We start from the raw sequence: 11,763 nt of genomic DNA on the forward strand, positions 1-11,763 counted from the left end.
CATTTGTGGATAAAGAAAGGGGCAATGGGATTTTGCTTTATCTCTTGCAGAGTTCTCCTACAATAACTCCAAGCATAGATCCACGGGAGGGAGCCCTTTTTTCCATTGTCTACACTAAAGTTCCAACACATGTGGGGGACCTGGTGAAGCTACCATCAAGGGGAAACTCAAAATCAGCATTGTCCTTTCCTGATAATTACACTGAGTTATTTGAAGAGATTCGCGGTACTTTGGAAGCACAAAATCAGAAATATAAACAACTTGTTGATTGCAGAAGGAGGCCAAAATCATTCCAAGTCGGTGATAAGGTGATGGTCTACCTCCGAAAAGAGATGTTGCCTTTAGGTGTTAAAGAGAAACTTAGACAGTGAAGGTATGGACCCCTCTCTATCGTGAGGAAGATAAATGATAATGCTTATGTGATAGATCTTCCAAGTGACATGGGTATATCTAACACTTTCAATGTTGCGGACGTGACTCTCTACCATCCAAAAGAAGCGCTTTATGAAGATAACTCGAGGGCGAGTTCCAAACAACCAGGGGAGAATGATGAGGAACACTAGATGAGAAGAAAGAAAAACACATGCCAGATCAGTTTGGCTACTTCTAGATGCCTCCACCCTAGTGTAGTATTTCTTTGTTTTCTTTACCCTGCCCGCTATTTCTAGAGTTCTCTAGTTATAAGTAGTTGTGAGTAGAGAGATGAATCCTAAATAATGTTCTCTAGAGTGTTCCAGCTATAAGTAGAAGTATGTGAAGGCTTCCCAAAGCCCTATAAATAGAGGTCCTCACCTCTACTTTGTAAACCATACTATGTAGCCACTACCTATAGTAGAACTTGTTCTTATCTAAGATCTTGGAGTAGATCTTGTGCTCTAGGAGTTCTGGATTGAACTCTTGCTGCCATATCGACCTACATTCGTCTCTAGAGCAATATCTAGCGCAACACGTTGAGGGCTTGTTTGGATCACATGATTAGAGAACATATGAATTCAAAAAACACAGGAATTTGACGGGATTGTAGGTACAAAACAGAGGATTACAAAACAGAGGAAAACTGCAAGAATGGTCATTTGGATGGAATACTGGAAAAACACAGGAAAAGTGCCTCGATCCTACGTGAATCAGTGTAAAAAAGAGGTTATAGTGGATGTTGAAATTCCTATATGATTGAGGTGTAGGAATGCAATCCATAGGGATTTTGGAGGTGTAGTTCCTTTGATCCAAATGGCTTCTTTAGGAAAAAAATCTAATGGATTGGAATCCTCCAATATTCCTATGAAAATCCTTCAATCCAAAGAGGCCCTGAAGTTGTTCCTTCAACACTTGTGATGTACACATTGTATCAGCAAAGTGCAGTTGCTCCTCCACGACCTTTGTGTTGTTTCACTTTTTCTCTTCTTAATTTTTCAGGCGGACTAGTCGCGTAAAATCTTTGGTCTTCCCCTAAAACCAATGAAAAAAAGTGAATCAAATTATCCTTCTCTGTCGATAGTTCATGGCCTATTAGAAGTAGAAGGTGCTATGGTGCAATCTTTACCATTAGAAAAATATTGCAATAATAATAATTCATGTGATTGATAAGAGAATTCCTCAGTGTGGTCTTTTGAATTGTGAGGTACCATTACAAGCTTAATATAAGAGAGTTATTGCATTATTACATGATTCGTTTTTCAAATCATTCGGCTGCTTAGTACTCACGAACTATCAAGGAGCTGGAGAAATTGTTGGAATTATATGAAGGAAGAAATTGTTGGAATTCTAGGAAAGAATCCCAGGATCTACCACTTGGCTTATGTGAGATATATTGATCCCTCCGCACAATAATTTGCTTCTCGTATCAACAAATTAGAAGATGTGTCAACCGTATAAACAACGATCAGTGAATAAAAATCTCATAAACAACCATATAAACAACGATTACCACGATGTTTTACCATACTTGGTGATTTTCCTAGTTTCGTACTGCATGTGTGGGCGTAATTATTTTTCCGTGCGGAGAAGGGGGGAGGGGAGGACTCGCATCACAAAAATAAAATTAGGTATGTGCAAACACCAACACCCCTTTAACAGTATAATAAGAAATCCAACTTCTGCACTATACACATTGTTCATGAGCTATAAAGGAAATGGTAAAATGTTTTCCAGCATAGCGTTCCTCTAGTATCGGCGGCCACCACCGGTCGATAAGAGCACCTTGGTGCGCTTCTTGCCCGCCTTTCCGACTCCATTTGGTTTAGGCGTCTCGACGCTGCTGTCCGCAGCAGCTCTGGTGGAAGATAAGATGCTGGCAAAGGACACGGAAGACGCTGATACCGGCCCTGCACAACAAGCAGCACAGTTATGCGAGGATTTTATTAGTACAGATTACATATATAAAATGACCTGGTTATGGTGGGGCGTACCTTGATCCCTTGTGATTTCATTATTGGCGTCTCCAGTTTCAGCTCTCAGAGGAGGCGAGTCTTGCGCAGACGCGAAACCAAGCCGTGTAACATCGGAGAAAAGTTTACGTTCACCGGCCGGTGGACTCGTTGATGGTCCAGCAGCATTATTTCCCAGAGCTTCAGTGAGAAATATCCGTGTGTAAGGCACTCGTGCAGAATTGCAAACATGAAGAGAACACAAAATGTTGGAATATCGTAGTATGCAGTACTACATACTACCTCCGTTCACAATTAAGATGTTCTAACTTTTTTCTGAATAAGATGTATATAGACACGTTTTAGTGTGTTTGTCCATTCACTTCACTCCGTCTGTAGTCCATATTGAAATATCCAAAACTTCCTATATTTGTGAACGGAGGGAGTATATAGAGAAGGAATTTCCTTTATCAATTCCAATCTGGCTGAGGTTGGGCCAAATTTCTAGATGTCGCCCATGGTGAAGATATATCAGTTCTGAACATAACACAGGGTATATAATGAGCTACAAAATTTACCTTCAAAGTCATCGAGAGAGAACATAACATCGCTCTGAGTACGAGAGAAATTTGTATATTCAAAACGCATAGCAGATTCCTGCGCAGCAGCAGCTACTTCGGCCTTCACCCTGTCCTTTTCTTCCTAGAAAACAGTAAGAATGTATTGTCATGCATGAGACATCTAAATATTAGATCGATCTTATTCCTGGTAAATTTAAACTCGTCAGCTTCCATCTAAGCAGTAGCAGGCACAGGATTACCAGGATGGGTGTTTGAAGTTTTAAAATATATTGAGCAATAAATAAGAGGCCTTTTTGTACATGTCATTGCAAAGATGACTGATAGTTATGTGCCTTTACAACAAGTTTTTCATAGTATATGTAGCAGCAATGGTCAAAAACAAAACATTTTTTAGCTTCCCTCAACTATGAGAAAAGAGACGCACACACAAAACCATTGGGTGTACCAATTTTACTCTTGAATATACTCTGGTTGCTTCAGAAACCAATTTCACAGAAATGGCTACCTGCCAACTACTCCCTCCGGTTTTTCACTTTAGGTTTATCTTAAGTTACACTTTATAAAGCTTGACCAATTTTAAATTAAAAATGGAATACATCAGTATTGTTTGTAGGGCACCTTTTACCAAGCTAAACTTAGGTGGTACATATCCCCATTAATTGATGTTGTATACTTGTTAAGTGCAGATATCTCCTTTTCTTTCATTCTTTTTTCTCGACAAGATAGAGACTGAAAATCAGATGCGATAGTCCAGGCAGCGGCTGTATGCAACAGGAGCCGAGATCCAAAAACATGTAACACTGTTAGGACTCGTCGTTGCAGTTCCGAACCCAATTGCTACATAGGAACTCATTTTTCCGAAGTTAGACCGTCACAAATAACCACAGATGCACAGGATGCTGATGATTTTTAACAAAACAATATAAGCATCAAACACCAAGCAATAATAGATCAGACCTTCTTGGCAGTTTGCATTCTTTGTTTCTCGCGCCTTTTGATTTCATCCATGAATGGAGCCAATGAGATAGGAGGTAGCATATCACTCAGGTCAATTTCGCAGAACTGTAACGTTTGCGTTATAAAAGGTCAGAATAGGATCAAAAGCAAGACTAGATTTGCGCACGAGATTTACCTGGAACGTTGTAGTTAATGAGAAGTGGCTTAAGAAGCGGTAGCGTTTTCTTGAAGCCTCGGACTGTGTTATAGTTTCCAACTCCAAGATTTTTCCAGTCACTCTGTACAAGGTGGGACAGTATCATTAGAGAACACAAGCAGCACTCAGAACTCACACAAAAACACTCTCCAACCTGAATCTGTTATCATACTAGACATACAAAATAAATCAGTTCACATATAGAGACAACACTAAAACTAAATAACCACTCCAACTTTATAAACTGAAAAGCACAAACACCTTTTGATTTGACCAAAAGACCGCATACAATTTCTGCACAAATCAAGATCTTCAAGCTACTAGACCAGTAGGGGGAGAAGCCCCTACTGATTTTTAATAGAGAAGGAGATGTGAGACCCGTGTAAGAACCGAGGTTCAAACCCGCGCCGGCTAGGAGGCAGCACTGCACTATGAACACTGAGCTGAGAGCTCATCCACTTTGAACCGGGCAATTCTCTTCTTAATTAATCGATGAGGCAAATCATTTGCCTCCGTTTCGAGAAAAAAAGATCTTCAAGCTACTAGCATTGCCTCACTGGACACTGGTGAAGAGCTAAGAAGCACAGACACAGCTAGAAGTGCCATATGGCCGTCCTAGTATGATGGGACACAAGGACACGGGTGGATACACCGTGATACGCGTATCCTGCAGTATCCCACTCTTTTTGAACTTTATAAAAAGCAAAAAAAAATTTACAGGATACCGCCCAGATACGGCTTGGACACGACTGGGACTCGGGAGCCCAATAACGGCCCGATAGAAAACCAAACATCGGTATGGACCTGTCGTAATAGAGCTACATTTGAGTTTAGATCACTTAAAACTCCGTTTGAATTCATATTTTCCACTTGTGCTCTTCTATGTTACTGGGCAGGTCTGATGAAGCAGGAGGATGCGTCTGATCTGAGGACTGGGGGGATCATGCTGAAGAACAACGCTTGAAGGCTGATGCAAATCTGTGCTACCGTGTACCAGGAAGATGGGGCTCGTTGATGGATGACATCTTCTCCATCTCAGCCTAGGATATCAGTTTGGTTCGTCTATCCCCCCTGCGTGGGGTCGTTCTCTTTTGATGCTCACATGTGAGCGATCTATCTGTGGTCTAAAACTAGACAGTGCAGTGGTTTGGTGGTAGTGATTTAGTGTAATAGTGTCGTCTGGTTTTCGCCCCACAGTGAGTAATCTCGATGGCGAGTCCTCGCGGTGGGTTTCCCAGCGATGCTTGAACCGCTTTCCTCTTTCCCGCCTCATTTTCTGGACATTGATGTATTTCCGTTATGTCGCAGTAATGGAAAGGGGTAATGCCCGGTTCAAAAAAAAACATCAGGCAGGTTCCAACGTTCCTCCACCTCCAGCGATACAGAAGACAGCCTTGCTCCAGCCTCCTCCGCCGTCGCAGGGACTCGACGCCGCCTGGACTCGCCGCCGCCGCTGCCTGGACTCGACGCCGACGCCGACGCCGACGTTTCCCCCAAGCGGCTCTCCCGATGGCAAGTGTCTTACATTTTGAAACGGAGGGAGTAACACAGTAGCCATATGTAGCGCCACACTGCTCCTATGTGTTGTGTGTGCCTTTTTGTATGTAGCATATGCATAAATAAATGATGCAGCGGTTTGTGAAACACACAATGCAGGGTAACCACAGCAATCATATTTGACGCTCCTATATCGCCTCCAGCTCCCTCCAGCGATTGCCTCAACCCCCACGATTTGTTTTCAAATCCATACCCCACCTCCTCCCTAATTTCTGGTTTTTTACTACTGCACCGATTTTTTGGCCATCATCACCTTTCCTTTTACTTTTCTTTCCTTGTTAGCACTTGCTCGCCCCCAGTCGCAACAAACATGTATATCTCCTAGATCCCCGCCTTCTCTTCCCGAAGGACGTCCTCTAAGCCGACTGCACTCGCTTCTCCATCTACCCCGCCTACCAGTCTCTCCCTCTCCCAAACGTAATACATGTCGCCGTCACTGGTGTCTCCGCATCATTAAAGCACCATCGGCACACCTTGCTAGAAATTAACTACCAGAGTACATAACATTTTACCTTTGATTACCGAAAGAAGCATGAAGTTACTTCATCAGCACTTGCGCAATTAATAAAGGATTCATTTGTTTATACATGTGTGTTGCATGTCACCATCCCTCTTCTATGGCAGGAGTAAAACTAATATGCACCAAGGTGTGGCTCGTATTTGGGCAGGGTTCATGAACATTGGATCGGTAGCACTAAGGCTGGATTCTGCACCACCCTCATGTTCAGGTAATATAAAGTAATCATGTAAGTGTTTGCTCCAGTAATTGATACATGTTTCTAATCTTGTCTGGGTTTTTAACGATGGGTCACCTGCAGCTGATCTTTGTATGTGATTGTAGAATTAGGATCCATGTGGCCTCTCGTCGCCTTGATCGACAACCTCTCCAACCGCGTTGGTAAATTCATTGTGGCTTGTGTTTTCCAGTAACTTTTTCCTCTAATCCAAAGGTCGGAAGGCAATTTTAGATTGGTTATGCACTTCTTCGCAAGCAACCTTTCACCACAAGCGAATTTCTTAGGTTTGCTTGTGACGAAAGGCATGATACTCACCACATAGAACAATGACCCATGAAGAGCCCATGATGCTGGATGTGCCGCCACTGCCCACTGCTGCCTTCCTGGCTCACACAGGCGGCAACAAGGTTAACCGCCAACACTCACTGCTACCGTCCCCGCCCATGCAGGCAGCAATAAGGTAACCACCAAGGTCTGGGGGTTTGGCTGGGAATTAGTTAGTTAAACTGCGGAACAATTAATTTTGTGGAAGGAAGATAATCCTATGACCGAATACCATGATAATAACTATTTTTGCATGGACTCCAGTCTCCAACCTTTGATCTAGCTATGTTGGCCTGATATTTTTACACCTTTTGTAGGTATTGTTCGACAACAGAGCATATCCTCCCAGCTCAAGTTTATTGAGGTGCATAATGAGTGGCCATTCTTCGGCAGGGGTGATAAGCCATGTCATAGATTTGACAGATGCAGAAAATATGACAATGAAGCAGACATGGAATAGGAAGGAAGGGGCCTAGAGGGTTGTGTGAGATGATAGATGCTGGAAAGTGGGTGTGTTCCACATAGCCATCGTGCATCAGTCATTCAGTCAACATGTGGAGAGATATAATATGATAAGAGAAAATTGTTTGATTAATTGTTTAGTTATTTACTATATGTTTTATTGTCCCGTGACACGGGTATTTAGCTAGTTTTATATGTTTTAGTCTTAGAAACTTTGTTTAGCATCTGTCAACTGCAAGAGTTGGGGCTTCTCTGGAAAAACGGATTCTATAGGAATTTCATACAATTAGAATCATGTGTATAATTATATGATCATATATATGAGTTCTTCATTCCAAACATTCGCAGTGTGCACTAAACATCATGTTTTCCTTACCTTCGACTTCGGGCAAATCCAATACAACATGTCGCTTTATATCTCTTTTTTCTCTGATCAAGAAACATTAGCATGTAACTCTTCTGGAGCATTCAAACATCTACGACTCATGGACACCTCTAGGTCTGGCATGTTGTTGTAGGCCCAAGCACCAGAGCATGTCTGAAACAACAACAGCATTCACGCCACATGATTAAGTGATGTCTCGGGTTTCTAAGGTTGATAAAACTAACCCAACCTGGGAGTACAAAGCCACTAGGCTCATGGACGGTCACTAACCCCTCCATTAAGAACCTATTTCCTGCCGCTACATCCATCCTCCTTTCATGTGCCAGCAAGCTCCCATGCTACCAATGAGCAATGTTCCGATTAACTAACCAATTCGCCTATTTAACCCTACTCATCCTGATTAAGTGATGTCTCGGGTTTCTAAGGTTGATAAAACTAACCCAACCTGGGAGTACAAAGCCACTAGGCTCATGGACGGTCACTAACCCCTCCATTAAGAACCTATTTCCTGCCGCTACATCCATCCTCCTTTCATGTGCCAGCAAGCTACCATGCTACCAATGAGCAATGTTCCGATTAACTAACTAATTCGCCTATTTAACCCTACTCAGCACCTGACTGGTATGGTACCAGTTACCGATATCATGAATGTTTCCAATGAGAAGGGAGCCAAAACTTGGTTTGTAGACTGGTTACCAGATCAAGCAAAATGAATTATATTTAGTGCAAAATCTAATACCTCAAAGTTCTAGTAAGACTGGTTATCAGATCAAGCAAAATGAACTCTTTCTGGTACAAAATTTAATATTCCAAAGTTCATCATTAGGATGCAATTTAACCATTACAATAGTTGTACAATAGCAATAAAATAATGACAACAGATTGTCTGGGTTTTCAGACTTTAGGGAATAAAAAAAATCCTATATTACCTTGGTGGAAGCATATCAGAATTTCCAAAATGGTTAAGAAGGCATTTCATGTTCAATGGATGAAGAATTAGGTGCTGACCATCAATCACCTGCAACAAGATTTTAAAATTAAAAAATTTGTAAACACCAAACCTTGAGCACTTGGAGAATCAGCATCACATAGTCTCAGGCATGACACAAACCTGGTAAAATGTGTATGAGTCTTGTTCATTTGAATCAACCGCAACAGCATGTCTCTCTTCCATTTTTTGTGTCGCTCCCTTTTTGGAGTTAATATATAGGGGTGAAACAGAAAGCCCTGAAACACCGGTAATAATATCTCCATCTGAAAGAGGGGAGAGTTTATGCCCACTGTTCGTATGTGAAGTTTTCGGATTATCAGAGTTCTTCAATTTGGTACTAGAGATAGGAGAGGAGCTATTTTTTAGAGGACTGCTACTGTAATATCTGAACTCAGACCAGTATTTCATCCTTTCTTCCAGTTGCTCCAAAGCAGCAGAAACATATGGAAGTTTCTCCAAGTCATCAACAAGGCCTAAGTCAGCCATCTGCAACCAATTACTGAGATCTGATTTTGCCCCTCTAACGGAGAGCTCAACATCAGATGTCAGAATGAACTTGGAGAAAACATTGCAAGGATCTTCATCTAAAGAAGAATATTCACTAGGCGAATTCCTAAGAAAAGGAGTGAGTGAATTTTTTGACCGCCCCAGAAGTGCGAAGGTCACATTGTCGCCAATATGGAAATGCTGAAGTTGAGTGACAAAGATGGTGGTCAACTCTTTTGCAGATATCATCATGAAACACAGTGGGCACTTCTTCCAGCACTCACCTCTGTAATCCTCTTTACCCATTAGTAAATAATGCAAAATGCATGGAAAGCAATAGATATGACCGCATGATGTAATCTGCGGGCACAGCGGGCTTTCCAAACAAATTGGACATCGCACCTCAGAAGGGCTACAATATCTTACACAGATGATATCTTCCCACTGGAGCATCTTATCAGGATCCATTGAATCAATCTGATAATTTCCAGTATCCAACACAACGAACTTAAAATTTGCTTGGAGGAACAAGTCCTTGTTGTAAGGCTTAATCTTCCTTTGCCTTCTCGGTGGATATGTTCTAGGGCCATGAGGCTGCGGTCGAGAAATAGGATCATACTGGAAATTCAGAAGATAATTTGCATTCACAGCCTGATTCTTTCTAGAAGCCATCAGAGCTCCATTACCCTGAAGTCCATCAGAACTATGGTCAATCTCTAGGGACCCCACCAACTCAAGTCTCTGAACATCTGCCTGAACTGAGCCGCCACTGTGCACTGTGAGACCCAAACTCCCCTGTCCAGAAGACTGGCATTCAGAAACATCACTAACCTCTTGGGCGTACGGATCATCCTCTTGACCAGATATTCTAAATCCAACTACCTGGGATTGAATTCATTCGCATGGATAAGCCAAGAGCAGAAAACAAAGTTGTTTGTACATAAAACAGTTAGCTTGAATTAAATTAAACTAAAATTATTCAGATGTTCTTAAATAACTTTACCGCTTGGGATGTATCAACAGATTGTCCGATAAAACCCACTGAGTCTGCAAAATATATCCTCTTGTTAGCATTAAACTGGAAATGGAAGGTTTTGAGATAGTGAAGGCGGAGCTAATACCATGAAAGAAAGACAACTGTGGGGCATATGCCATGTAGACAACTTATGAGACTGAAGCAGATAGTTATCAATCAGCATGCTGACACGAGACATTATCAAGAGTCGATGTGATCGAAGTAAGAAAATCAAGAACACAGCATCACTGCACAAGGAGCAAACCAGCTAACATACTTTGACTGAAAATATGAAATATTATTTTACACCGTTTGCATATGAAACTATTGTTCAGTATTATAGTAATTAAGGTTTCCAAACGGCAGTCTTATGCTCATGGAGAAGCATTTGATGTGTGTATATTGGGGTACGTGTGAAGCAGATGGACATGCTAATAGCCTTACATAACAGAGACCTCATAGCCTACAGCTAGTCGTATGAACGGAGCACCTATGCTTCACAGAAAATAGCATCATCCAGAGCAATAATATGTACCTGAATTCCTTAGAGGCTACCGTTGAGCTATCGTATTATACCAAATGGAGAGTCAAAAGCTCAGTTTAGCAAAATCCCCAGAGTCAAAAGCTCTAACCCTAGAGCTAGAGACTTAACTCTCAATCTATCAAATACACTGTAGGTACAGAGGTACTACCAAAGCTTTCACCCGAAGCACGGGGCCAGTCCTGCCGAAGTAGTAATACCTAACCGCAGCCTGGCAGCATCTAATCGACCAGTTAACCAATCCAATACAGATCTACCCACAGCACCCGCCAATCGATGTACGCATGGAAAGGAAGGAGAGTGCGAAAAGACCGAGAGAAACTTCACCGTTGCTTGCGCCGTCCCTGCCGACGCCAGGCGCGGCGGCAGAGGCCCGAGGGGAAGAGCGACTGCCGCGGCGAGAGGCGGTGCCATGGCGAGGGCTGGGGCTAGGGTTCGAGGCGCGCGGAGCGGGCGGGTGGGATCCTCTGGTGGATTCTGTAGGGGAGATGGACATGTACCCGCGCGGGAGCTCGTGGGTGAGTTTGGTCGGCGGCGAGGGGGGGGGACACCGGTAACTCCGGCACGGGGTAGGAGGTGCGAGCCTTTATACGCTTTGTTTCCTTGAAAGCCATTGTGGCGACTTTATTCCATTGGCATATGCCGTTTGCTTTGCGTTAATATTACATGTACGTTGTACGTAATGGACATATTGTAGATCACTCATTGCACTGCGCAAAAATCAAATACGACCGAAAAGTGAGAGCAATTGTACTATGAAACTGTAACTCATAGTTGTTATAGTGCTATATATACCAACCATCACATTTGGTTCATGCAACTTTGGTTCTCAAACCAAACACACGCATAAAGAACATCTAGGTATGTAAGATGGTGTTGATATAACCTAATCCGCGTGAAATTCTTAGTTTTGTATGACGTGAAGTGAGTGGTGCACTCTCGGGGTCCCGCCTTACGGTCCAATGGGTCGACGTTCTGTCGGTTTTTGGAGCGACGCCTTTAGACTCAGAGACATCGCATTTAGCTACAGTCACGAGTGGGGAACTCGATACTCGACTCGTGATATGTTGGAGGTGCATTTTGGATGTCGTGTTGTTGCTTTCTTCTTGACACATTTCTTTTCTAGTGCTCTGACATCTGGTATAAGATCATACAGACGATCAGCTCC

At 42.6% G+C, this 11,763-nt stretch overlaps 1 protein-coding gene across 1 annotated transcript; it reads right to left on the bottom strand.

Annotated features, from left to right (window-relative positions):
- Window positions 1–2,045: 2,045 nt before the first annotated feature.
- On the bottom strand, window positions 2,046–11,187 carry LOC125506989 (RING/U-box superfamily protein). The gene is made up of 9 exons (XM_087525922.1): window positions 10,923–11,187; window positions 10,043–10,086; window positions 8,674–9,921; window positions 8,492–8,580; window positions 4,077–4,179; window positions 3,902–4,006; window positions 2,942–3,065; window positions 2,406–2,564; window positions 2,046–2,321 (listed from the first exon to the last, which is right to left on the bottom strand). The coding sequence occupies exons 1-9, from the start codon at window positions 11,089–11,091 to the stop codon at window positions 2,161–2,163; spliced, it is 2,202 nt and encodes a 733-aa protein (XP_087382048.1). The 5' UTR covers window positions 11,092–11,187; the 3' UTR covers window positions 2,046–2,160.
- Between the last annotated feature and the right edge of the window lie 576 nt (window positions 11,188–11,763).

Source organism: Triticum urartu, chromosome 5A (genome assembly GCF_056163025.1).
Source record: "Triticum urartu cultivar PI428250 chromosome 5A, HENAU_Tu73, whole genome shotgun sequence".
Classification (NCBI taxonomy): Eukaryota; Viridiplantae; Streptophyta; class Magnoliopsida; order Poales; family Poaceae; genus Triticum; species Triticum urartu.

Excerpts from the sequence above, each read along its gene's own strand:
- LOC125506989 (XM_087525922.1), bottom strand. The coding sequence starts at position 11,091 with ATGTCCATCTCCCCTACAGAATCCACCAGAGGATCCCACCCGCCCGCT. Across the intron at positions 8,581-8,673 it reads ACTCATACACATTTTACCAG|GTGATTGATGGTCAGCACCT; the intron begins GTTTGTGTCATG and ends ATCTTGTTGCAG. Across the intron at positions 3,066-3,901 it reads GAATGCAAACTGCCAAGAAG|GAAGAAAAGGACAGGGTGAA; the intron begins GTCTGATCTATT and ends ACTGTTTTCTAG.